Below are 26440 nucleotides of genomic sequence, written 5' to 3' on the forward strand. Positions count from 1 at the left end.
TATAATCACCATGATGCAGATGTTTATAAGCACAAAGGATGGCATAAAAGACAACCACATACATTTCTTAATTCCTTTAAGGGCCTTACAATGACTGGATCTTGGAACAATGTGAATTTTTTACGTAGCATTAAAAAATGCATACAGGCTATTTATAATACACTGCCATAATGAGATCCTATTCTTTTATGGTACATGTGACATCCATATGCATAGAAAAATATCTAAAAGGACGAAGGATAAATGCTGATGACAATTATAATGGGGAGAGGGAGACAAAGTGGATGTTTTTACTCTATTCCTTGTATTTCCTGAATTGTTTGAAAATTTTAAAATAAGTGATATTACTTTAGTAATCAAATGGGAAAAATAAACCTCTTAAAAGGTGAGAAAAAATCATCAAAATAATTATATCATAAATACCTCAAGGGGCCATGTAGGCTCAAATTACATAACTGATAAGAATATGTTTTTGTACACTGTAGTATTATGAAAAAGCATTGTAGTAAATTTTCCTAAGTCCCAATCTCTCCTTCTTACTTAGAATAATAGGTCTGATGCCTTTAGGTATGTTTAATTTCAGAATTTTATTTTAAATGGATTTTTATGGCATAACATAATATCTATGGTACTCTTACTGAAATCATTTATGATGATATCAAATTCCAATAATTTTTGCAGCAAGTTTTCATTAAATTTTCTTAAAAAGTAGAAAGTTTACATTGTGTACCATCTTGAACTTATTTTCTTACATTTTCCAAATAATTTCCTGTAATTGTTAGTTTCAAAGAAAATTTATGGGAAATTACAGAGCAACTGCAGAGTCCTTTACAATGAATTTCACAATAAAAATAATTTTTTGCAGGTTGAAAGTTTATCAGAAGGTAAACTTTGGATTATAAATATATTTTGGCAATCTGGTGGATTTAAGGGCACTTTAAAAGTTGTTCAGTTAAATCACCACAGGTGCGACATGTTTGATGCAACCCAGTCTATAGGTCCAACACCATCGATCATCTCTTGCTGCTAAAACACAGGGATAATTTATCTAAAAAATTTGTGAGAACTACGAAGAGTCTGATGTCTTCATATAGATTCTTTTATAAGTTGTGCTAATCTCTGGAAGGCCTGGAATTGAAAGTAGATAAGAATTAATAAAATTAGAATGTTATTTAGGAAAAGTGATGGGACTTTAAAAATTCAAACACAGAATATCCAGCTAAGGTTGAGATAAGGCAATGAAAACTAAGTTTAACATCAATGTTATTGTGGTAGGATGCCGTCAGTGTCACAATATGTGTAGAGATAAGTATGTTAGATGCTCAGGATTTTTCTCTTGTTGTTCTTGTAGCCCTCAAGGTCATAATTTTCTTTTTTTTCCACATCACATTTTATTTTTTCATATAATCTCTCACCTGCACATATATACATCCTATAGAGTTTCAGTTGTCCAACTCTATTATATAAAAACAAAAAAACTTATGCAAAGCATTTTTAATGACATAAGAAAGCAAGTAAATACAGAACACACAAAGAACCAATCCATCTGCAAATATAAGTATAAACTCATCTTAAAGTTAATGGCACCATTCAATTTCTGGGTCTTTTGTTTGGATTCCCAGACACACAGTTCTTAGGAACTCATTTCTTTGCTTGTTATTTTGGTTAAAGGCAGACTTTGATTAATTTGAGAATATTATTTTCTGTGACTTGCTGATTTCTTTCCTTAATGAAAGAGGCAGCTGGCTTCAATTTATATCTTTGGCTTATGTTAATTCTACAAAGGAAAGAGATTTTCTTCATCCCTTATTGCTAATCAATGAACACTCTTCAGTTGGTCTGAAAACTATTCATGAAAACAATAAAATTAAATTCCAACTCATTCTCTTCATTTGTTTATAGAAGTCTAGCAAAAAAGTAAAGTGTCTTTTAATGGTAGTTCATGACTTTTCAACTAATACCTGTTTTTGACAGGTAGAAGACATTAAAGCATATTGGAATTCATAAAATAAACGTATGCACCAAGAAATAGAGTTGATAGTGTTACTCTGAAGAAAATACTGTACTTACCATATCCATTTGTTCTGGAGAAGCCAAAGAGAAGGATGCTCTGAAGTAAGGGCAAGGAGCTGAGTTATCAATGTAGAAAGCATTTCCAGGAACCATTAGTATCTAAGAGAGTTTATGGAAAATAAGTGACACCCCATTAAAGAAAAATGGAAAGAAAATATAGGTAAATCAAAGCTCAGAATGGGGAAAGACTTTTAAAAATTAAAGACAATTAATCAAATCACAAGAAAAATTTATAAAAATTCTGTATATCATACAATAAACAAAACTAAAAGCACAGAAATTGGAAAAATGGTTACAATGAATATGGCAAATGCAACATCTTCTCCACATAAAAAAAAAATTCACAGAAACTGAGAAGAAAAACACTAGATTTCTAGCCTTAATGAGCAAAGGGAAGCTTACAAAGGAAATAAAAATAGTAAATGTGTAACCTACCCAGACAAGTAATGTAAGTTCAAACAGTAAGATACCATTTTAAGTTATCAAATTTGGAAATGACTTTTAGGCTGGGATCTGAAAGACAGGTAGGTGTTGGCCAAGCAAAATGTAGAGGAAGTAGGGGAAGAGTATTTTAGGGAGAATATGGAGTGTAAAAGCCCTGAGATGGGAAGAAAATTATCTGCCTTAACTGAAAGAAGGTAAAAAAGTTAATACATGAAGTGAAAGATTAACAATGTTAAGTAAGCATGCCCAGACACAGTGGTGAGAACCACTGTTATTATACATGCATATACATATGCATGTATATTACCACGCATGTATTGCATACATGTATTGCACATATATGTCCTCTGCTTCCTGGGCATATACATGTATTCGATTCCCCAGCCTCTTTCTAATGATATGTGGACACATGACTGCATCCCAGTCAATGGATGTGAAGTCATGTGTACTACTTCGAGGCCTGACCTGTGAAATTCTTCCCTTGTAGGGTCCACCATCCTCTTCCCATTTTGTAGCCATGTGGAACCTATATGTTGAAGACTGAAGAACAAGGAGAAGGAGGGAACCAGGGTCTCTGAATCACTGCTCGGAGCAGACCTGCCTGCAGATCACATATTTGAAAATTTTGTGTGAGTTGGAATATACTTTGGTTGTGTTAAGTCTTCAAGATTGTTATGTAGTACCATAAAAAGCATTTGTGACATTCAAAAGCATTAAGTAACTGCTTGCTGTTACATGGTATAAGTCTGGGCACTGTCTGCTAAAGTAAGATGAGTAGGGAGTGAAAGGATTTGACGCACTCTGGGGAAAATATTTCAAGGAAGTTAGGTTTTTTTGGTGTCCTTAGTAACAATAAAATGAAAAAATCACTCTCGCCAATATAGCGGAAAAGTTGTGGGATATGCTAGAAGCAAGTTGCTGAAAGGAGGGAGCGGTAAAAACAGCTTTACAAGATGACCAAAGTCTGGGCTCAGGCAGTGGTGATAAAACTGGAGATTATTTAGAAAGAGTAAAGGTACATGCAATAGGATATGTGGAATAAATTAAGAGGACTGAAAAAAACTACAATAAAATATGAAATCTACACCCTTGGCACATAGCTCAGAGATACATAAAAACAGCCACTTACCAAGTGTTCTTAAAGATAATGGCATTGATAGAAAAGCAAAGAAAATATAAGATTGACTTGTTATACTAAAATGCATTTCTTTGAAGTAAATCAGTTCAGTATTTATTAAGTACCTATTGCGCGCTGTTACTAGGATTAGAACAATTCATAAATCATGCGTCCTGCCCTCCAGCGAGATGCGCAGACAGGAGGAACGCGCTTCCGGCGCAGTGGGCTAGCCCGGGAGTCCAGCCAGTCACCACGTCTGGCCCTCGGACTCCTTCATCTCGTGCGCACTAAGGAGCAGGCCACTTCTCCAACATCAAACCCTGACCTTTTGTATGACCTATTCTGTTGCTTTGAGACAAAATTAATGTTAGAAATAGATTTTAGTTTTTATAAAAGAGTGACAAATACGATAAAGGAATTAATGGAGAAAGGATGATTTATTTGGTAAATTGGAAAGTTAAACAGAAAAATATTTGGATTTCTAAGCTTAATCAATGCCCCTGAATGAAATCTAAATAGATTTATTATTTAAGTACAAAAGGAGAATTTAAAAAACATAGAATAAATCCTCATGGGCTAATTTGAAGTGAAAACAGCAGGACAGAAACCTTTTTGTGTAATTTTAACCATGTAAAATAATTGTACAAAACACCAACTACATGTAAGCTCTCCAAGGAAATACACCACCAATGGCCATAAAATCTGGGTGGTGAAATTATGGTCCATTTAAAAAATTTTTACTATACTTTAATCTTAAACACCAAATGGCTAATACCTAACAAGCATGTACTACTACTTTAAGTGCTTTGTACATATTAATACAGTACAATCATACAATTAATACAATATAATCATAGCAACTTTGTGATGGAGGAAGTCTCATTATTACTATTTTACAGGTAAAACTCAGGGAGGGTAACCTACCCAAAGCCACATGTCCAATGAAGGGTGGAGCTGGGACTCAAACCCAAGGAATGCGGCTCCAGAGACTGTGCTCTTAGCCATGAAACCAACCAGTAGCTGAGATGAATGACTATATTCCCATTAATTTAGACCAGAAGAACAACATATCTGATATTAAAACATGAATTGGGGTGGTGGACACTGATAAAAATTTCTCTTCATTTTTTTTAATCCTCATTGGAAGACATTTTTTTCATTGCTTTCTGAGAGACAGGAAGGGAGTAAGGAAGGGAGAGAAACGTCGCTGTGAGAGAGACGCAATGAGTGGTTGCCTCCCATCCTTGCTGGGACCAGGGATTGCCTGCATCTGGACTGAGGATTGCAGGCTCCCTGACTGACCAAATCTGCAACCTAGGCATGTGCCTAAATCAGGAATTGAACCTGTAACATTTCAGTTACTGGTTGTCGGCCCAATTATCTGAGCCATACTGTCCAGGGCTCCATTTTTGTTTTTTTAAGATTTTTTAAAATTTATTTTTTAGAGGGAAGGGAAAGGAAGGATAAAGAGAGGGAGAGAAACATCAATGTATGGTTGCCCCTCACCCGCCTCCAACTGGGGACCTGGCCCGAAACCCAGGCGTGTGCCCTGACTGGCACAGGGCTCCATTTTTAAGTAAGAAACTATGTTAAAGAAAAAGCTCCCCCCTTTTTACCTCTTTCTTAATGGCTTTTTCTTCAATCAGTTTTTTTGCATCATTAATGCCCTTAATTTTAATCCATACAAACATTCCAGCAGTAGGAACATGCCACTCTGCCAAACCTGCAAATAAAAGAAGGGAACAAATATCTCCTGAAGCTACTTTTGATGTCACACATATCGGTTAATGACATAATTGCAGGAACTGTAAACTAGTATTTTCCATAAAGTTTCCTTCAGTGGTAGTATTTACAAATATATAATTTTATGAGTCCTGAAAATTGGTGTTTGAGTTTTATTTCAAAAAGCGAGTGAGAGAGGGGTTGAAGAGAGGGAGGGAGACTCATGTATGCGTATTTACAATTTTGGTTAGTCTCAGGTTAGTGCAAGACATCTCCTGCTTGCGTCTGCTTTCCCTGGTTAGAACCATGCCTAAGCCAAATATAACTCTTTCAGTTTTAGAAGAGCATTCTTCAACTCTTTCTGAATTCTTCCTGTGTTTTAATAAATCCTATCACTTATGTAATGGTGTAGAAGTCCAATGAATGAAAGTTGCTATCAGAATGTAATCACTTAGGAAAAGAAGTACTTAAGTTCAGGAATTCCAGGTGCATTCCATAGGCTTTATGCTTTGTTGATTATTAGGACAGAAAGACCAAGAAGGAAGGGCAATTATTTCGATTCTGATTGTTATCTTCTTTAAAAAATAAAGCTGCTATTGATTAAAACCTTGTCTTCAACATCGCTGTACAAAAGGTCGAGTAGAGTAGCACCGTATGGTAGCAGAATGGCAACTCTATGAAAACACGAATTCTGTTTTCACCAAGACTTCATAGAAAACTAGGTATGACAGAAGTAAGGAACTGGTATTTTTTGCTTACTATTATTTATGCCAAAGGCATTTTTAATGATATAATTAAAACCATGCCATTCACTTTACTCTCTTATTTTAATAGGAAATTAAATATAAACCATCCCTCAATCAAATCAGCAATAGATAGTATTAGCCAGATAAATGAGATTAGTGACTGAAAGGCAAATCATTTGTAGTGAGAAATCTTCCATAGATTTGTACTATTTTATCTGTACATAATCTAGTTAGAAAAGGAGCATGTTGTTTGTTTCACAATTCCTCTTCTATTTAGAGGAAAAGTTTGAAATAACTCCAAAAGCTTTTGAGTATACAGGTTATTTAGCTCGAGATAACTTATTGCTGGTTGATTATTAGACTATTTTTTTTAAACCACAAATTCTTTGCAGCGGACAGGTAAAACGGAGATGGCGGAAATGTGCCAGAGTTTGCAGACTGTTAGTTCTGAGATTGTTTATAGGGTAATATTTCTTACAAAAATACTCCTGGACCCTTGTTTCCTGCCCCCCCCCGGATTATTAACAATACTATGCAGTGTTTATCACCCATTCATATCAGTGCTGCTGGTCAGCACAGGACGGGATATACATTCCACTCACCACTTAACCACTTATCTGCAGCTGCCAGTATTGCATCCTTCTGCTTCCTGTAGTAATCAGTAACCCTAGAAGAAGGAAACAATGAAAAGCATGTGTTTAGTACATTGACTGCAGCAGCTAAGAGGCTCTATAAGAATGTTTTCTATCATGATTAAAATGAATGTCTGATAAGGGAATAGAGCATATTTATTTGACCCGGTGGTAAACTTTTTACCATTATGTTTTCCCCTTTATTGTGGAATAATGAAAAATTGAGAATTATAAAGTCCATTTCTATGTAAAAAATGGGGCCTAAAATATAATACCTGTCTACATGAGCCAGGAAGCCCTCTTCTCCCCATTGGTGAAGAAGATGGGATATCATAAGCTAAAAGAGATAAGACAGTAACAAATGTCAGGGTTCATCCTCTAGAATGTGTTTTTTGCCAGTCACTCCTGATTACATGTAAACCACCATAAGTAACTATAACAAGCTGAACCAAGCTTTATACAGTCAATGATTTAGAATAAATGTTAATAATAGTGACAATAAAAATGGTAACTATTTATATAGTACTTGCTATGTGCAGGGAACTATTGTACTATGTTAATATATTTTAGCTAATTTAATCTTGTAATAACCTTATGAGGCAGGTAATTATTTCTATTTTACTGATGGGAAAACTGAGAATCGAGGGTTAAGGTAACTTCCTGAGGTCACACAGGCAGTCACAGAGCCTGGGTTCAAGTCGGACTGTCCAGCGCCAGGTCTGTGCCACTGACAGCCATACTGCACTTCCTCTGTAACATGAGAAGTATACAGTACTTCCAACATATGTGGTGTTTTTCTGTTTGAAATGGGAATTTTAAGCATCATAAATGGATAGTGAATTTTTGTTGATAACAGATACAAAAATTTTAAAAAAGAAAGGAAAACATCTCCAACTTGATAAGACACTTTGTGGAATGTAAAATATCAAACAAATATCCTATTCCACATAAACTTTTGTATGCATTTTGAGTTCTTAGGTAGCAATTCTCTTCTTATGATCTAATTCTCAAGATTACATTAGGGATGGATCCAATATTTCTCAAAGCTGGTGAGGAAATGTATACATTCTCCAAAATTAACTTTATTTTAATTCAAATACACACCAACCAGTGTTTTGGGGAAGGTTAGCACATGTTCAGTGAAGGTGATGAGTCACTAGGCAGGTTTGCAATTCTTGTTCTTACTATAGGTTTTAAGACAAAGAAGCTCAAGTTCTAGTGCTTCATCAGGCTCAGTTCCACTGCCTACAGTTCAACAGTTTTTATGGAGTTCGGGGGCTGGATGCTAGGGGTGCCAGATGAGTGAGATAGCCTGACTCTCAAGGAGCTTAGTCTACGCTACGAAATAACACCAGGTTACAGCACCAGCTCTCATTTGTCTGATAGAGTAAACATGTGCAGTGTCAGGTTTTTAAATTCAGTTCATACTGGCACTAGAGATTCAATACAGTGATTTTCCTCCCTGCCACCTTAAATTAATCTTACTTGCCAACATCTATTTTCTATTCTTTTTTTTTTAATTGATTATGCCATTACATTTGTTCTATTTCCCTCCCCCTCCATGCCCCTCCACCCTGCACACCCCTCCCCCACCATTCCCCCCCTTTAGTTCATGAACATGTGTCTCGAGTTCTTTAGATTCTGTATTTCCCATACTATTCTCACCCTCCCCCTATTTTCTATCTACTGTCTATGCTACTTATTTTCTGTACCTTCTCCCCCCTTCTCCTCCTCCCACTCCCCTGTTGCTAACCCTCCACGAGATCTTCATTTCTATGGTTCACTCCTGATCTAGCTGTCCTCTTAGTTTGCTTTTGTTTTAGGTGTGGTTGTTAATAACTGTGAGTTCGCTGTCCTTTCAGTGTTCATCTTTTTTATCTTCTTTTTCTTAGATAAGTCCCTTTAACATTTCATATAATAAGGGCTTGGTGATGATGAACTCCTTGAATTTGATCTTATCTGAGAAGCACTTTATCTGTCCTTCTATTCTAAATGAAAGTTTTGCTGGATAGAGTAATCTTGGTTGTAGGTCTTTGGTTTTCATGACTTGGAATACCTCTTTCCAGCCCCTTCTTGCCTGTAAGGTCTCTTTTGAGAAATCAGCTGACAGTCTGATGGGTCAGACTGTCCTACTCCTTTGTAGGTGACTGTCCCCTTCTAGGATTCTCTCCTTTATTTGAATCTAGGCTAATGTAATGATGATGTGCCTTGGTGTGTTCCTTCTTGGGTCCACCTTCTTTGGGACTCTCTGAGCTTCCTGGATTTCCTGGAAGTTTATTGCCTTTGCCAGAATGGGGAAGTTCTCTTTTATTATTTGTTCAAATAAGGTTTCCACTGGTGGCTGTTCCTCCTCCTCTTCTGGTACCCCTATAATTTGGATGTTGGAATGTTTAAAGATGTCCTGAAGGTTCCTAAGCCTCTCCTCATTTTTTTGAATTCTTGTTTCTACATTCTTTTCTGTTTGGTCATCTTTTTCCTTCCTTCTGGTCCACTCCATTGATTTGAGTCCCAGTTTCCTTTCCATTACTATTGGTTTCCCGTGCATTTCCATTCATTTCAATGAGTTTAGCCTTCATATGTTCCTCTAATTTTTGACTAAAATCAACCAGTTCTGTGAGGATCCTGATCACTGGTGTTTTGAACTGTGCATCTGAAAGTTTGGCTATTTCTTCATTGCTTAGATTTATTGGCTCTGGGGCTGTGAGTTGTTGTTGAGCCATGTTTTTATCTGTTTGTGCCTGTTACGTATGAGGAGCGGAGCCTTAGTTGTTTACCAGGGTGGGGCCACCCAGGTGGCTGGTTTGTGGCGCTGTATGTGGGGGCGGGTCAGAGAGGGAGCAGTGGCAGTCCTCTCTGCTCGCCCAGTTGTCCCACTGCTCGCCCCCGCCTGTTTATCTGAGCAGAAATGTATGAGCCCACGGCCCTGTGCTGTTGGGTCTCAATGCTCACCTCTTCACTGGTTTATCTGCATGCAAATGTTCCACCGACCACAGACAGCCAGCTGCGCCTCTTCCCTGGGTCCGCCCATAGCTACCCTGCACCTGGGATCCACACCTTCAGCTGCCTGCACACCGCCCTGGTAGGGGATCTTTTTGGCCAACCCGCTCTGCTGCTGGCTTCACCCCTGTTACCAGTTTAGCTGAGCATTTCGTTGTTTTCGGACTCCACATTGTCAATTTCCTGTGTGGTTTGGTTGCATTGATTGTTATTAAAACTTTGTTGTTTTTAGATTTGGTTGTGCGCAGACACAAGGTATTTCCACCTACGCCTCCATCTTGGCGGAACCTGTATTTTCTATTTTTATCAAATTAAAATTTTTTTCTATTTCCTAAATTGTCCTTACCTGTGTAAAAGTGCTGGTGTGCAATGTTGAGACTTGTGTGTGTAAAACAATTCTCTCTATCAAGGGTTTTGGACCAGATATAAACCCTATTCTCAACCTACACAAAAAAGAGAAAAGGAACAATAGCACACTCCTGTATCAACAATGAGTCCCTGTCACTCTCCTGATTTCTTTAGGGAGAGGGTCGTGACCTGGGGCAAATGGACCTAGATAATTAAAATGTTCTAATAAAGCTAACTACTTTTTGTTTACCATTCAAATTTAAATTTAACTGTATATTTAAAATATAATGCAAGTTTGACCAAGGATTCTTAAATGTGCTCTTTTGTACATGAAACCAAACATCTGATCTATTCCTCTGCAGCTTTAATGTCCAGGTTCCTTTGATAATTGGAGATGGACAGAGAGAAAAGGCCTATATTCAAATTGCTAATTTAACTGGTGTGTTAAGGCAAGTAGAATACAAGCTTCTTAAATGAGAAGAATGTCTTGGACTGAAAGTTGCTGAGGCACATTTCTATCTCTTTTAGTTCTAGCCTTGAGTTAGAGACACAGGGCCTTACCCAGCAGACAGGACCTTCGAAAAAGAGTCAGATCTGATGACTCGCCCATCAGTGTCCATGGAAAGAAATGACGGTGTCCAGGGCTTGAAATGCAAAGAGTAAACACTATTGGTTTGAGAACTCGGTTAGTGACTGTGTAATTACTTCCTGTGGAGACTGGACAGGGCGTGGATTCGGACTGACAGCAGCACAACAATCTTTCCCATTACCTTTACCTCAGCCCTCTAAAGTAGAATACAGACAGAGATGCGTGTTCTTTTATTAGCATATGCCTGTCTTCATGACTTTTCTGCCAAAAGTACAAACAAGGGTTTACCCATTTTCTTAAGATGCCATTATTATGAATTTAGGTCCTCCTTGCCCCATGGGTTGAAATCCAAGATGAACAGATTTAGAGAAAGGATTCAAGAAAACCAAGGTTGGATAAGATATACTAAGCACAGAGGACCAGCAGCATTCAGTATTGTTTATGGAGAGAATGCTGACCCTCAGAACCAAAAATTTATAAACAAGGTGAGACTGAAGGGGAGAAACTTTGTCAACATGAAATACTGACTGAAGTATTAACTCAAGAAGTAGATGCGCACAAGGAAGGGGCCGTGGCCATGATGAGAGTGAGGTGCAACTCATTCAGGCAATACATCCAGAAAAATCAAGAGTTTTTCTTTTCTGTAGATTTAAATAAGGAATCAAATCCACAGATGTATTCTTTGCAGCCCTGACAGCAAATAAAGTGTTTCATTTTGAAAAATCAGGCATTGGGAGCATGCATCGCTCCCAGTGTCCACTGGGAAAAGTGGCTGTGAGAAGCGGTGCACTACGGAGGGGTCTAAAACCCAGTGTTCTGCAGGTGCGACCCAGGACCTTCACCACGGGCAGGGCAAATCGCGTCCTGCTGCCGGGAATGCCTGATCTGATGTCCGCGAGGGACAGCACGAATGGAGCACAGCCCTTCTCTTTCAGCTTGAACACAGCTTCCAAACCCTTTTCAGACATCATTCCAGTCAGCCGATACCAAGAGACTGTAGATGGTATGTAAGAGGAAACCCCTTCAGACCCTGGTACCATGATTAAGGAGCTGTGCCCTAGAAAATGGAGGTCACGACCATTGACCCTGACTTTCTCTTTTGTTCAGTGTATGGTACAGAGAGCCAGCCACTATTTTTTAGGGTAAGTAATTCCTAGAAAGAGCTGTAATATCAGCAATGGAAAGTACTAATTCCATAATAAAACTAAAAGACTGAAAGTTGAAGTGGAAGCAAATTAACAATCATTAAATTCCAACGTAAAAGTGGATTAGCAGCCAGGCTAAAATCAAGTGCAGGACAAGAACTTACAACAATTTATCTTCTAACTGTGAAATAAGTTCACATCGTCACTTACCTTGTTGAACTGGAGAAAATAGTACGGATCATCTTCTATTATGAGGAAATCATATTTTCTTGCAAGCTAAAAAAGGTTAAAGCAGTGCGTTTAATTCTTAAGAACTATCTAAAGTTAAAAGCATTTGGAATCACAATTCTTTGTGCTCATTCATTGGAAAAGCTACTGACAGCCTACTGTCTAGACAATGAAAACAAAGAGACAGGCTGTGAAGGCTCTTTTCTCTCATGGAACTTCCATTCTAGTGGGAAAGGCAGAATACATATAAGCCAATGGATAATGAGCAGAAGTGTTAGATGGGAGACATTAAGGTCTAGGCAAAACATTAAACAGGGTGATGTTTGAGAAAGAGAGAGAAACAGAGTAGCTATTTTGGGTTGAATTGCTGGGAAACCATTCCTGACAAGATAACACAGGCCTCAGAATGACAGGAAAGAGACAGTTGTGCAAATATCAGGGAAGAAGCTTCTAGACTAAGGGATGAGCAAAGAGCAGAGGCCCTTGGGTGAGAGAGAAGCGTGGCCCATGTAAGGGTTAGAGACATGGCCAGTGTGAATGCCGCAAGGGGGCTGCGATGACAGTAAGAGCCTCTGCAAGGCAGACACGAAATTTTGGGATGTTAACTGCACGCAGAAGCCACCGGAGGACTGGAAACAGGGGGCCCTGAGACTGCCTTTACGTTCCCGTTTCAGCAGGGGAAGGACATGGTGGCTATGTGAAGAATGGTTAGACGTCAAGAGTGGAGAGCAGCGGGAAGTCTGTGCAGACCGGGGAGGGAGGGAGGCAGTTTCTGAGGTGGGGACAGCAGTGGCTGGAGGGAACCGGGCGGATTTGGGTAAACTGGTTGGTAGAGCCCACAGAATGGATTGGATGTAGCGGTGGGGGTGGTTGGGGAGGAGAGGGAAAGAGGAACGAAAGGTAATTGATCATGCTGGCACAGTGTATGGAGATGAAGGATGTTAATTGGTTGGGGATGAGAGGTCTGGGGTGTGACTGGATGAAATCAAGAGTTCTGTGTGGTCCTGTTAGGGTTGAGATGCCTACTAGGCATTTATGTTGGATGTTGGAAACAGAAGTCGGGTTGAGAAGTGTGGAGTTCGGGCATTGCCACTGTGGAATGCAATTTACAGCCACAGAGCTGGGTGAGGGTGTCTCAGGGGAGTATGTAAATAAGAGAAACTGAGGACAGGGCCAGCAGTGTGCGAAAAATAAGAATCAGACAATCTTTTGATTATATACATATTGAATATAAGGAACTGTTCGAAATCTTATGATTCCACTGCAGTAGTTAAACTCTGTATTATTTCAATATGGGTTTGGTACTTATTTTGAAAAACTATTGGTAGTGAAAGGCTAGAGATCACAGTCGGGTACATAAAAAAGACATTACAAAAGGCACATTTCTCTTACTCTTCAAAGAGTAAGAGAAATAAATAAATAGCTCCATATTTATTTAATACTTAAAAAAATGTTTATGGTGAAAAGCTTAAGGATCATTTTCAGGTAGCTAAAACAGTTTTACAAAAGGAACATGCCTCTATTTTCAAAGAGTTTCTTTGTAAATTGAAATGACAAATAGAAATAAAAGAGACAACCTGAAACTATAAATATAAAATAGTGAAAATCAAACTTGGGGTTCAAATATTAAATAACATCATAAAATTTAACATCAGGTCAAGAATTGTTTCTTTCTATGAAAATATCAATTAAAGGGAAAGAAAAATCTCATAGTTAACAAAGGATGTAGTAATTTCTTGTGTTTAAATTTATTGGGACCCTTGACATAGATGACTTCCTCTTATTAAAACTTTTCTACCTTGAAAGCAAGAAGCTAATCAAGGGCACTTGCAGAGACAGCACCTCCTCTAAAAAGTCAGCGGCAACAAAAACCAAGAACTGGCCATGTAACTAACACCTTTGAAAATACCTCATAGATTTCCTTTTTGTGGTTACTTGTTAGTGAGGTTCCAGCAGGGTTGTTGCCATTTGGGACAGTATAAAGAAATTTGGGGGTGTTTTTCCTGGGGTTCTTTGAATCTTCTGGTCTCCATTTGGAAAGTATTGCTTTGAGGGACTCTGGTATAATCCCATATTCATCACTGGGAACACTAATAATGTTGCAGCCAAGTGGTTGTAGCTGTTGAGCACAAAGGAAAAAAGAAAGCCCAAGATTCAGAACTGATAACAAAATGATTCTTATACTGAGAATGTTACCCTTGATACCGTTAAACATACAACCTGCACTCAGCTCTACCTCCAGAGGGTTCAGCTTGTATATTCTAATCCTGTTGTTGACCTGGGGCAGATCCCATTATCATTCAAAAATAGCCCATCAATTTCCAGTGGAAGGATCACACTTCCCTGCTCCTGTAAGCTAGGCTTGGCTGTGTGTCTTGCTCTGGCCAATAAATTGTGAGCAGAAGTAGTGTGTGTTCCTTCCAAGCAGAAGCTTCAAAATCCACTTTGCACTTCTGTGTGTCTTTCCCCTCTCTGCTCTAAGACTCAGTGTTCCAGAAAGAGACTGCTTCTGTCAGCCTGGGGCTTGGGATGAAGATGACATGAAACATAGCTACAGTCACCTTGCAGTAGACATGCAGTGTGGGAGAGAAAGAAGTCTTTGTAGCTGTAAGCTATTGAGACACTAGGGGCATTTTTTGTACAGCACAACCCAGCCTCTTCTGATTGAATTATCATTATAAGTATAGTTAGAAGTGATTCATAAAGTAGGTGTTTATTAATACATTTTTTGATGGAGCAATTCTATAAAGCATCTGTTATGCTAATACATAAAAGAGTTTACAAGTGAAGGGAGCATTCAAAATATTTAACAAGTGCTGTAGCAATGGGTACATCCATTACCCCTGCAGGCTGCAAGGGGGTCCTGGAGGCTCCCTGCCAGCATCAATTCTGCATCATGGGACGTTCAGGGTGGTCTTGGGAGACTGGGAAAACCAGGGTGTGATGGGGCACTGGGCAGCAGCTAACCAAGGAGTGTGGAAGCATTTCAATGTTTTACCACCTGCTAAGGCTGAACTGGCAAGTAGTGGCCTTTGCTTACCCCATGTAATTTTATAAAAGTACTGTGGAATCTTATTCTTGGATAAAAAACAGACATTTAAAAAATCAGAAATGAAGAAACAGCAATAACTGAATGAGGTTCTCAAAAAATTTTTTCAAAGGATAAGCAAACACTCTTTTTAACAGTCCAATGCAGAATTATGCATTACCTTGCTTATGCCAAATGTAAATGGTCCTTGATGGGTGGAGATGAGAGTTTGGGTGGTGAGCACAACGCAATACACTGATGGTGTCTTATAGAGTTGTACACCTGACACTTGTTTAATGTTATTAACCAATGTCACCCAAGTAAATGTCATAAAAAATAAAAGGTCTTATACCATGAATAAAACAAATTTATATTGGGCCATGAAATGGACAATATTGCTTGTTAGCATACTTCCTCATGGCTTGGCACACAGTTTCTGTTTTGGTGTGTAAAAATGTTTTGTGTGTTTGCATGCATGCTGTTTATGTAGACACAAGTTTTATATTTACAGGCATATGTAATCATAAGTTTTAGGAATTTAGAAAAATAATAATTAGTGTCAAATCATTATAAAAAAGCAATTACTTAATTTTTTTTAACTGAGGTAAGATCTATATAAAAAATCTGGCCATTTAAAAGTGTATAATTCAGGCCCTGGCTGGTGTAGCTCAGTGGATTGAGCACGGGCCTGCGAACCAAAGGATCCTGGTTCGATTCCCAGTCAGGGCACATGCCTGGGTTGCAGGCCAGTTCCCAGCAGGGGCCAGTTCCCAGCAGGGGATGCATGAGAAGCAACCATGCATTGATATTTCTCTCCTTCTCTCCTTCACTTCCCTTCTAAAGATAAAATCTAAAAAATAAATAAAGTTATTAAAAAAATAAAAGTGTATAATTCAATGCCACTGATTACATTCACGGTGTGTGCACCCGTCACCACCATCAATTTCCAAATTCTCTTCATCACCCCAGGCAGAAACTCCGTACTCACACTCCTCCCTCCCCCTAGACCCTGGCGATGTCTGTTCTGCCTCTGTCTCTATTAATTTACCTGTTCTAGGCATTTCGCACGATGTGTGTCCCTTGTGCCTGGCTCCTTTCAGTTGGCATAATGTTCCCAAGGTTTACCCGTTGCAGCATGTGTCTGCAACTTTGCTCCTTCCGTAGTTGAGTGGTATCCCACTGTGTGTACAAACTACATTTTGTGTACTTATCCACCCGCTCACGGACACCTGGGTTGCTCTCACCTTTTGGCTACTGTGAGTAATATTGCAGTGAATGTGTGTGTTTCTGTTCGAGTCCCAGTGTTCACTTCTTTCTGGGTATATACTAGGAGTGGAACCGGTGAATCAGACATGGTAATTCTTTGTTTAAATTTTGAGGAACTGAAAAAATGGTTTCCACAGTAGCTGCACCATTTTACATTTCCACTAATCATGTACAAAGGTTCCAATTTCTCCACATATCCACTAATATTTGCTATGTTCCATTAAAAAAACAGCCATCCTAGTATGAGTGAAGTCATCTTTCCCTCTGGTTTTGATTTGCATTTCCCTGATGACTAATGACGCTGAGCATCTTTTCATGTGCTTATTGACCATTTGTATATCTTCTGTGGAGAAGTGTCTGTTCAAGACTTTGTCTATTTTTAAATTTGTTTGGTTTTTTGCTGTTGAATTACAGACCTTTATATATTCTGGATATTAATGCCTTATCAGATATATGATTTGCAAATATTTTCTCCCATTCTTTAGGCTGTCTTTTCACATTATTCGTAATATCGTTTGAGGCTTAACAGTTAATTTTTTAATGAAGTCTAGTTATTTATTGATACTTGTTGTTGCTGCTTGTGTTTTTAGTGTCATATCTAAGAATTCAGTGAGAAACACAAGTTCAGGATTTGCCCTTATGTTTCCTTTTACAAGTTTATAGTTTTAACCTTACATTTAGGTCTTTGATTCATTTTGAGTTAAGATTTTATATGATGTGGAGTAAGGGTCCATTTTCTTTCTTTTTTCATGTGGAAATCTAGTCCTCCCATCATGATTCATTGAAGAGACTGTTTTTTTCCTACTGAATTGTTGTGGGGGCAGCTTTGCCCGCAAAGTCCCCCCGTCCGCCATGGATGAAAGTGAAACTACCAAGACATGATCTGCTTGGGGAGGAGAGGTGGTCAGTCTCTCAGAGGAGAAAGGCCAAGAGCCCCTTCGTCAAGGGGCTTTTATTGGGTTCGTTTTTCACAAGAATACAGGTAAGGATCAAACAATAGATAGTATTCGAAGAACTATGAGGGCTTATTCTCAGTCAGGGTCAGATGGCTAAAGAGCCATAAAACTTTGAGGAACAAACTTCTTACTTGGACCCTTATCATTTAAATGAGAGCACTCTAAACAAAGCAGGCTTCACAGGACTTTTAGGAACTCTTTCTTATGCCCGATCACCCCAGATCCTACTCTAGCCAGCGAGGGGCTACACTGCCTCCCCCATCATAGGTTTTTAGGCTTAAATGGATTAGAGCCAGGAAGCACTTCTCCCAGATGGAAATGGGGACTCAGGCTCTGTCAGAATAGCCAGGGGGGACGAGGGTCCATCACTCCCTCTTTGTTGCAGCCCCTCCCCCCGTCCTTCCATGATGGCCTCCCAAGTGATTGCGTCTGGCTTAGGTTGCCCCTCTCTGAGAGGTTGTACCCATCATAGACTAGCCGATCAAACACTGAGGGCAGGGGACAAGCTTTGTCTCCTTAGTGGCTTGCATTCTGGAGGTCCCTCACTCAGCCTTAGCCATAGGAGGCAGTTACAACTCCTGAAACCAGGCAGAGCGGTTCCCAGCAAACGGTTTTAGTACCCTTGTGAAAATCAATTGGCCACAACTGTATGGGTTTATTTCAGGACTCTCAATTCTGTTCCATTGGAATGATGTCCTATCCTTATGCCAGTACTGCACTGTTTTGATTACTACAGCTTTGCAGATGGTTTTAAAGTGGGGAAGTGTGAGGGCTCCAATTATGTTCTGCTTTTTCAGGGTTCTTACGATCATTAGGGCCCTTCCCAATCCCATATGAATTGGAGGATTGGCTTTTCTATATCTGCACAAAGACTATGAACATTTTGACAGGGATTGTACCAAATCTGTAGCTTGCTTTGGCAGTATTGACATCTCAACAATATTAACTCTTTCAGTCCATGAATAGGTGATGTCTTGGATGTTATAAATGAAAATTGTTTTTTAATTTTCTTTTCAGATTGTTCTTTGGAAAAAGAAATTTTTATAATATCCATTTTATCTCTACTTGGGGGTGTTGAATAATATAACTTTCATGAAGACTAGTTAATTGATCTATATATTGATTTTAAAGAAGGTTATCTAAATTTTATTTATTTTTTAGAAACATGGGAAAGGATGGAGAGAGGGAGAGAAACATTGATGTGGGAAATATCAATCAATCGCCTGTCACGTGCACCCCAACTGGGGACCAAAACTGCAACCCAGGCATATAAATTGAACCAGGGATCTTTTGCTTTGCAGTGCAATTCCCAACCAACTGAGCCACACCAATCAGGGCTATATATCGATTTTTACAAAGGTCATTTTAAATTTGAATGAAAAAGAAAATCAATGAAATTAGAATCAATAGAGCATAAAGGTCATCTCATTCAACTCCCCTACTTTAGGCTAGAATTAATTCTGCAATATTTGTGTTAGGTGGCAATCAAGCGTAATCAAAGCACCTGCTGTGACGGGCAGCACTTTACCTGCTTAAGGAGTAGGTAGTTGGACGGATAGTTGGAAAGTTGTTATACTGAGTTGGAATCGCTTCCCTGTGGTTTCTAGCCTTTGGTTCCAGTTCTCTCACCTAAGGACATGCACAAACGAATCTAATTCCCCGGTCACATGCTGTCTTCTATGTATTTGAGGACAGTTCTCATATGTATTGAGTCTTCCATTTTTTTTTTTTTTTTTTTTCAGAAACAGCCACAGTTTCTAAAATCATTCATCACATAGTATGGTTTCCAGTTTCCTAGTCACTCTGATTATTCTTCTTTGTTCCAATTTGAATACTTATCTATCCTCAAGTATTGTGGCCCGAACAAACCTAATTCTCAGCTGTGTGTTCTGACCAAGTACACAGCAGAGCCAGATGGTCCGTTTCCTTTTTGTGGTTATTATAGTCCCATTAATTTAACATGGGAGTGGAAAGCCCTAATTATACCATATTAGTTTACAGTTATATTAACTTGACATATAATATGATTATAATTATGCATATGATAATTACAGATGGCAATGAAAAAATAAGTTTTTGTAAACTGTCACATTTCAAGTGAAATCTTAAGAAAACTGGACATGATTTTGCACAACCTAATTTTAGCACCTGTTCATTTAAATTTGGTAACAAGAAATGTATAAAGTAGAGGGTATATTTAACATAGTTGGCATATATCATTTAAGATTCTCCTATTTACAGATAAAAGATACTATTTTAATTTTCAGTGGACAGATAATGCTAAAGGTGCAATAGTTTCTTCTTATTTATTATAAGAAAGAGAGTTACCTTTTACAGAAATGTATACTCACAGCTTCAAGTGTTCCTGAATAAACAGGTTCATTTAGGAGGACATTATCTCCACTCTCAGTGAGCATTTCAAACACCTAACAAAAGAAGCATACGTTAGCTTGGACAGTACTGTTTCCATTCTTAGGACAACGCCCACCCTTTCAGTTTTAGCTCATCATGGCTATAGGTTAGAAGTTGGTGAGGGCCACAGACAATACAGGAGCAGGCAAAAGTAGGTTTACAGTTCTGAGTACATGAAACAGAACTTATTCCTTTATCACTATTATTATAATCATAACCTGCATGTCTTCTTCCATACAACTGGAAACCTAATTTTGCCTATCCCTGTATGTAAACCAATGAGCGTGGCTGAGTTCCAATAAAACTCTATTTACAAAATCAGATAAAGGCTGGTTTTGCCTCTCAAGCCAGTTAGCTAACCTCTGTTCTAGGGTAACATGAAAAATAACATAAACATAACTAGTTTGGCTCCCAAAATTCATTTATCCTTTCATTTCTTCTTTGTACATGTATTAAATATTTACTATAAGCCAGCCCTATAGAAGACAAAGTGATGACGTGAATAACATAATGGCCAATTTTTACCCTCATAGAGATACTAGTCCACTAGGAAAGCTGGACACTAATCAAGTAATCACTCAAATAAATGTCTATGTACACCAGTGATGAATGCTATTAAGTACACATGCTCAATGCTGTAAGAGCTTGTTATAGGAGGACTTGGGCATTCACAAAATGTAGGGCATTCAGAGGTTTCCCGGAGGAAGTGATGAGGTGGGGGAGGGTTGACAATGGGTACGCTTTGAGAAACTGAAAGAATTCTGTGGCTGGAATCAGAGTTTAAGAGGAGGATAGGGTGAGATCAGACAAATGTGAGCTGAACCCACACCATGCAGGCACTGGGCCAAGTGAGGCCAGTGGGATCACATTATCAGATATACATTTGGAGATCATTCTGGCTATAATATGAAAGAATTAAAGATGAATGAGAACACATGTGGAAAGTTTGGGAGGTTTTATAATTATTCAGGGCAGACAGATACAGGTAGTCTGAAGTAGGACAATGATGATGGCGTTGGAGAGGAGAGCTGAGAGGTACACAGGAATTTAAAACCGATGGACATAATCATGGACTACAGGGGAGGAAGAAGAGGATGTGTCAAGAAGGACTCCTGGATTTTTGGCTGTGAAACTAGGAGGACGGTGGGAGTGGAGCCATTCGCTGAAAGGCAGGCCCAAAAGGCTGTCCAGGTATGCGGGAGAAGTGATGATGTCAGGTGGACAGATGGACAAATGGACTTGGAAGGAGCTTGGAAGTTACCAGCCTGATTGATCACATGGGTGTGAATGGAAATACCCAGGGAGTGTGTACAGATTCAGGGGAGCAAAGGTTTGAGGCCTCAGCCTGAGCAACCAATAAATGATGGCTGAGTGGAGGGACGCTGCCATGGAGGCAGGGCAGGCGGGCTGAAGGAGAGCCACCTAGTGCGGCCGAGAGCGCCAGGGCAGGAGAATGATTCAGATTGGGTGGGGGAGGTCAACGGTGTCAAAGGATATTTAGAGGTCAAGTCAGACAAGACTTGACAAATCTTAAAGAGATTTTGCTGACAGTATAATGCCTACTGATATCAATGGAGCTAGACGGTAGATCTTTCCAGTCTAATCAAATGGGTCTATTATGACTAAATCTTACATAGTCACAGAATAATCCTTTCTTTTCTTGTTAAAGATTTTATTTATTTATTGTGAGAAAGATGGAAAGGGAGGGAGAAGGAGAGGGAGCGAAACATCTGCGTGAGAGAGAAACATTGACTGGATTGATTAGTTGTCTCTTGCACACACCCTGACTAGGGATTAAGCCGGCAACCCAGGCCTGACCTCTGACCCAGAATCTATTGCTTGTGACCTTTTGCTTTGTGAGATGACACCCAACCAGCTGAGCCACGGAGATCAGGGCAAGTAATCCATTCTTGCCTTGTGTTTTTTCACAACCCCCAGTTCAAACCTTTCCTTCCCATATTTTTAACACCACATCTCTTGACAAATGGTACGTATGGCTACTGTTGATTGACACAGAAGATTTAACTTTTTTTTACTGATTTGGCCTAGGATGTTCCCTTGACCTTTTCCTTATGAGCTTTGGCATCTTAGGACAAACAGTATCCTCCTCTGAAAAGTTTCTAATGGATTCAGGCTTTACATGATATCCAGGACCAAGCAAATTATGTGGGTGGTCTGTGGGTTGTCAATAGATCAAATGAAAACTTAAATACATTTTACGTGTCAACTAGGGGACACAAGGGTGTCAAATATGCCAAATGAGGAGGAGGGCTCCTTGTTATCTGGCAGAACTTTTTAGTAGCTGTAGACAGAAACACAGGCACCTAAAATAGCATCTATCCTGGAGAACAAAGGGGAAGAGATACTAAACCAGATTCCCACTAAGGACTCTATAATAAGCATATCTACAAGTAAGTGAATTATTGATGTATTTGGCCACCCACGATATCTTTCTTCTTTGATATGACTGATGCTGTAACAGATAAACTGTCTGGAACATTTTTCTGTAAAAAGAAATTCACAGTATACTTTCCTAAGAAAGAATTTCATGGATTAGAACTCTTTTGTATTGGTGTAAGGAATCACAAGTGTTTCTCTTCAAGCAACAACTTTAACAGCAGCTAATCCTTTTATTTTTCCTAGTTAAAAAAGATCGTTTAAGGCCATACCACCCTGAACACGCCTGATCTCGTCTAATTAAAAAAGATGGAGGAAAAATTATAAAGATTCTTATTCCTTCAATTATTCTGTAATAATAATCTAACTGAAATTCATTAACATTAACCAGATTATAGCTTTCACATTTACATAAAAAAAGAAGAAAATGGAAGCTTACTCTATTTTAAGGTCAATAAGAGTCATATTTTAATCTAGAAGTAAAGACTGAAGATAGAGAATCTTTACCCAGGACTAACTAGTCATGAAAGAGAAGAAAACAGATAAAACAGAACCAGGTACAATGTCTTTTGGTGGTTACATCCATGAAGCTCCTGGAACCCAGAAGAGAGGGAGGGTGGGAGGGAGGGGAGGGCGTGGAGAGGGGGAGAGAGAGAGAGAGAGCCCCAAGAAAAGACAAGACACAAGCAGTGCCGAGCACTGGGGACTACGTATACAGGCACGCAAAGGACTCATGTCATCTGAAGAGTGTCAGGATATGCCCTCTAAAAACTGAACACTTACACTGAAGTTTCATAACTGAAACCACATAGAACAAAATGTAACCTGAGTTTTTGAGCCCGATGAAATTGAGCAGTGCTCACTACAGCTTCTGGTAGGAGCTGAGTACTTCAGTGGGAATCCTGTTTGCAGGCCTCATAGCTCTGGGTCACTGACTACATGGTCTATGTGTAAGGAAAATCAGGTTAGTGAATGTCATCAAGTTCCCTGTTTATTACTCTAGGTAAAGACAGGAAAGACTATCAGTAATTCACAAAACGTGATCTTCTGGTTTGTCAGTGAGACATGAATGTATTTATGAATACTTGATTTTTAATGTGGGGCACCCTTTCCTTTCAGCTTTACCTTACAAAGACCATCTTGGCTGCCAGTTGTGACACATATATCCATTTCTTCTTGGCTCGACAGGCGATGGAGGGTGGGAGGATTATGAAGTCTTAATTGTAACTGTTTTAGCCAGGACAACAGCTCTGGGATTCTAAAGCATAAAATATATTTTCAAATTTATAGTAGTAACAATTATAATAATAGACAGGAATTAAGTTGTAGCTATATACTTTAAAGTTACTATATAGTTATACTTTAAAGTATATAGCTGTACCTAGCTGTAGCTAGGTACTTTATACATTCGGTTTCTAAATCCTCAAAATTTTTTTGCCAATATTAATATCCCTATTTACAAGAAAAGGCCACAGACTTAGAGATTAAGAAATTCACATAAACTTAATCAGCCAGTGATGAAATGAGCTGATATATGAGTCTACATCTTTTTTAGTCTAAAAACCTACAGTCTTTATTTTACTATAGAGCACTCACTTAATAATCGATTCTTTGTTCTCTTTAGGAAAATTTTCGTAAGTTACCTAGAAGTTTAAGCCCCCAAAGTTCTTTGTATCATGGAAGAAGAGGTCTATGGATATGTTACATATCATTCATGTATATATAACCTGTACTGCATTTCAATATAGTTTCCCATCACAGAAGAAAGAAGCCTTTAATAAAGCACAATTTATAGACAATAAAGAAGACCAGCTAAGGAAAATCTTAAAGGCAAGCTAGGTATTCTAGTTTGCCTTTAAGAACTAAAGAGGTCTGAACTGAAGGCAACATGTTTGCACAGTTGGGAAGATCTCAGAAAATCGCCCCAGGACTTGAAACTGCTGCTTCCTGGATCATCCTTTTGCTCCCTTCTCCCAGCCCACTTCTCTACCTAGCTATCTTCTCATTTTTTTCAGTCTCAGCTCAGTAGAGCACTTTCTTCCAGAAGCCTTCAGACTCCCCCAGTCATGTAAGCGTGAGAAGTCCCTGAGGAATGTGAGCATTAAGTGTTCAATATTCTGTTGCTCTTAATTCTTTGAAAATTCTTCCCCCAACCTTCCTGTTGACTGCCCATGAAAAAAAAGATGTCAGTTTATCAGTGGCCTTTACAATATTGCTCATGAAAATGAGTTACCCAGCACTTTGAGAATACTGAAGTGCTTTCTTCATTATCTCTTCATCAAATTGGATGACCTTTCCATCGTCCGCGGTGATAACAGCAGTCTTAAAAGGAAACAAGTTCGGATTTGGTGATCCCGCAGCCAAGGAGATGACTGATTTCGGTGACCGCAGCATTATCTCACCTACAACAAATACGGAAGAGAAGAATTGACACTTTCACTGAAGACTTTCTAAACAACATAGTTCAGTATGTTGTGTTACAGTCAATACAACTGTCAAGTGATAGGGTGCCAATCTAAGATAAACTTAAAATAAATCTGCCCGGACCTACCTCACTGGTGGAGGAACTGAGGAATGGAGGCGTCCAACTGAGAAGGCAGAGTGATGGGGAAGATAAGTAACAAAACCCTGCTCCATTTAGCCCCTGCCTGCTTGACAAGCCACACGGCTCACTCCGCATCGGCCTGCACACTGCCCTACTTAGTTCTAGGAAGGGCCTGCCTATGCAGCACGCCTCCTCTCTTCCAAGGCTGAGTCCTGCAACAGCTTGTTCTCTGTTGTAGCTCCTTTCCCGCCTTCAGTTCCAGCTCGAATGTGTGTTTGCATGCAAGGCCTGGCTCACATTGAGCTTTCACAGTTGAACTAATGACTGCAACCAAGGGGTGCAGTCATTCTGCAGGCACCACCCAGAGGCTCTAAGAAGACCGTCCCTGCCCCCATCCCAGGAAGAGGGACTCTGCCCCAGCACTCACTCAAAATTCGGATGGGAGAAGGCCTTCTTGCTGCGCTCGATGCGGTGATGAACCGTGCGTAATTCATGCCTCTGATATCCAAGCACCAAACTCCTTCCTCAGTTGTTAAAGACTAGCACAACCAAACACTAGGGCTGCCTCTTTGTTCTCTCTCCAAACGTCACCTTAGGTGACTCCCGCCCTCCTCCCCGCAAGGGGTCTGGTTTCTCAAGCGCAGTGCTGGAAAAGCGTCGCTGAAACTCCCGCACTGGAGGCAGCCCTGCAGTCAAAGTCCAGTTGCAAAAGAACCGTTCACCCCATCTCTGGCGCCTATAAGCTCCGGTTGCCGCGGGGGAGGAGGTGGGTTGGCCTGGCCACACCCCCTCCCGCCCGCCCCACCCCGCCCCGCAGCCTATAGCGAGCCCGCTGTACGCGTAGCCAGATCCTGAGCTCTGGCCTTCTGCCCGGGAGCAGGCAGGGGGCGGGGCAGGTTGGGGCTCGCGGAGACGCACTGCAGACCGCGCCGAGTGCCTGAATCAGTTGGAAGCTTGTACGACTCCTTGCAGCTGGGAGTCGTCTCAGGAAAGTGTCCCTCTAGGCAAACACACGGGGTCAGAAATCTTGCTGTGGGGCTAGTAGGGGATAGGGCCGGATATTCACCCGGAACCTAACCCGTTGAGTACAGTCTGGCAGCTTCTTGGGTTCTTCGCAGCAAGCTCCCAAGAGGGCATTCAGCCAGGTGTTTGTGCGCCGAGCTTTCCTGCGCTGGTGCTTACCTGGCTGGCATGTGGGGACACAGAAAGTGATTTAACCCGTCGGACCACTGTTGTGTAAAATGTTGTTCCCCCCCCCCCCCCCTTTTTTAAAAAAACACAAGTATAGGCACTATTCTGGGAAAGCCAACAAGGCGACCCAGATGATCTCCAATGTCACTTTCTCCAAATTGGAGCATTTTAGAGTGAGGGTGGAATGCTGATATTTAAAAAAAAAAAATCACCCTGAGGATTTCAAATTTTAGAGTGTCTCTCCCTTCGATTTTTTTGACCATTCATTATGAGCTTAGATTGGAAGTGTATATCCAAAGAGATTCATCTGTTTGAGGCAAGCACCTTGCCCTTTTTTTCTTACAGAATAACCCTCCCCATCTTCCACTTCTCACCTCTCCATCCCATTCTCTGTGGGATTTCTCCTTCCTGATCGCCAGCATGGAATGCACAGGGTTTCTATGTGAGCACTTGTGAGATGATTTTGAGACAATCTTATCCTTTAATGGGTAGTTGAAAAGTCATTTGTTGTTAACAAATTCAAAACTAGATTCATCCATTCAGCAAACATTTACGAAGTACTTCCTGGATGAGTATTGATGCAGCGTCAGAGCTCCCTTCCAGA

General features: G+C 39.8%; 1 protein-coding gene across 2 annotated transcripts; it reads right to left on the minus strand.

Annotated features, from left to right (window-relative positions):
- On the minus strand, positions 1–25377 carry AADAT (aminoadipate aminotransferase). Of its 2 annotated transcripts, XM_037155039.2 has the most exons (13): positions 25073–25376; positions 24334–24502; positions 23226–23358; positions 19643–19717; positions 13951–14160; positions 12024–12089; positions 10641–10723; positions 10078–10174; positions 7010–7071; positions 6705–6769; positions 5251–5357; positions 2071–2172; positions 1–1128 (listed from the first exon to the last, which is right to left on the minus strand). In XM_037155039.2, exons 1-13 carry the CDS (start codon positions 25137–25139, stop codon positions 1087–1089), a joined length of 1278 nt encoding a protein of 425 aa, XP_037010934.2. In that variant the 5' UTR covers positions 25140–25376; the 3' UTR covers positions 1–1086. The 2 variants fall into 2 exon arrangements, with proteins under 2 accessions (XP_037010934.2, XP_037010935.2); XM_037155040.2 differs by lacking the exons at positions 10078–10174; positions 10641–10723 and having other exon boundaries at positions 25073–25377.
- Between the last annotated feature and the right edge of the window lie 1063 nt (positions 25378–26440).

Source organism: Artibeus jamaicensis, unplaced genomic scaffold (genome assembly GCF_021234435.1).
Source record: "Artibeus jamaicensis isolate MK-2021 breed Jamaican fruit bat unplaced genomic scaffold, CSHL_Jam_final scaffold_537, whole genome shotgun sequence".
In the NCBI taxonomy this organism is placed as follows: Eukaryota; Metazoa; Chordata; class Mammalia; order Chiroptera; family Phyllostomidae; genus Artibeus; species Artibeus jamaicensis.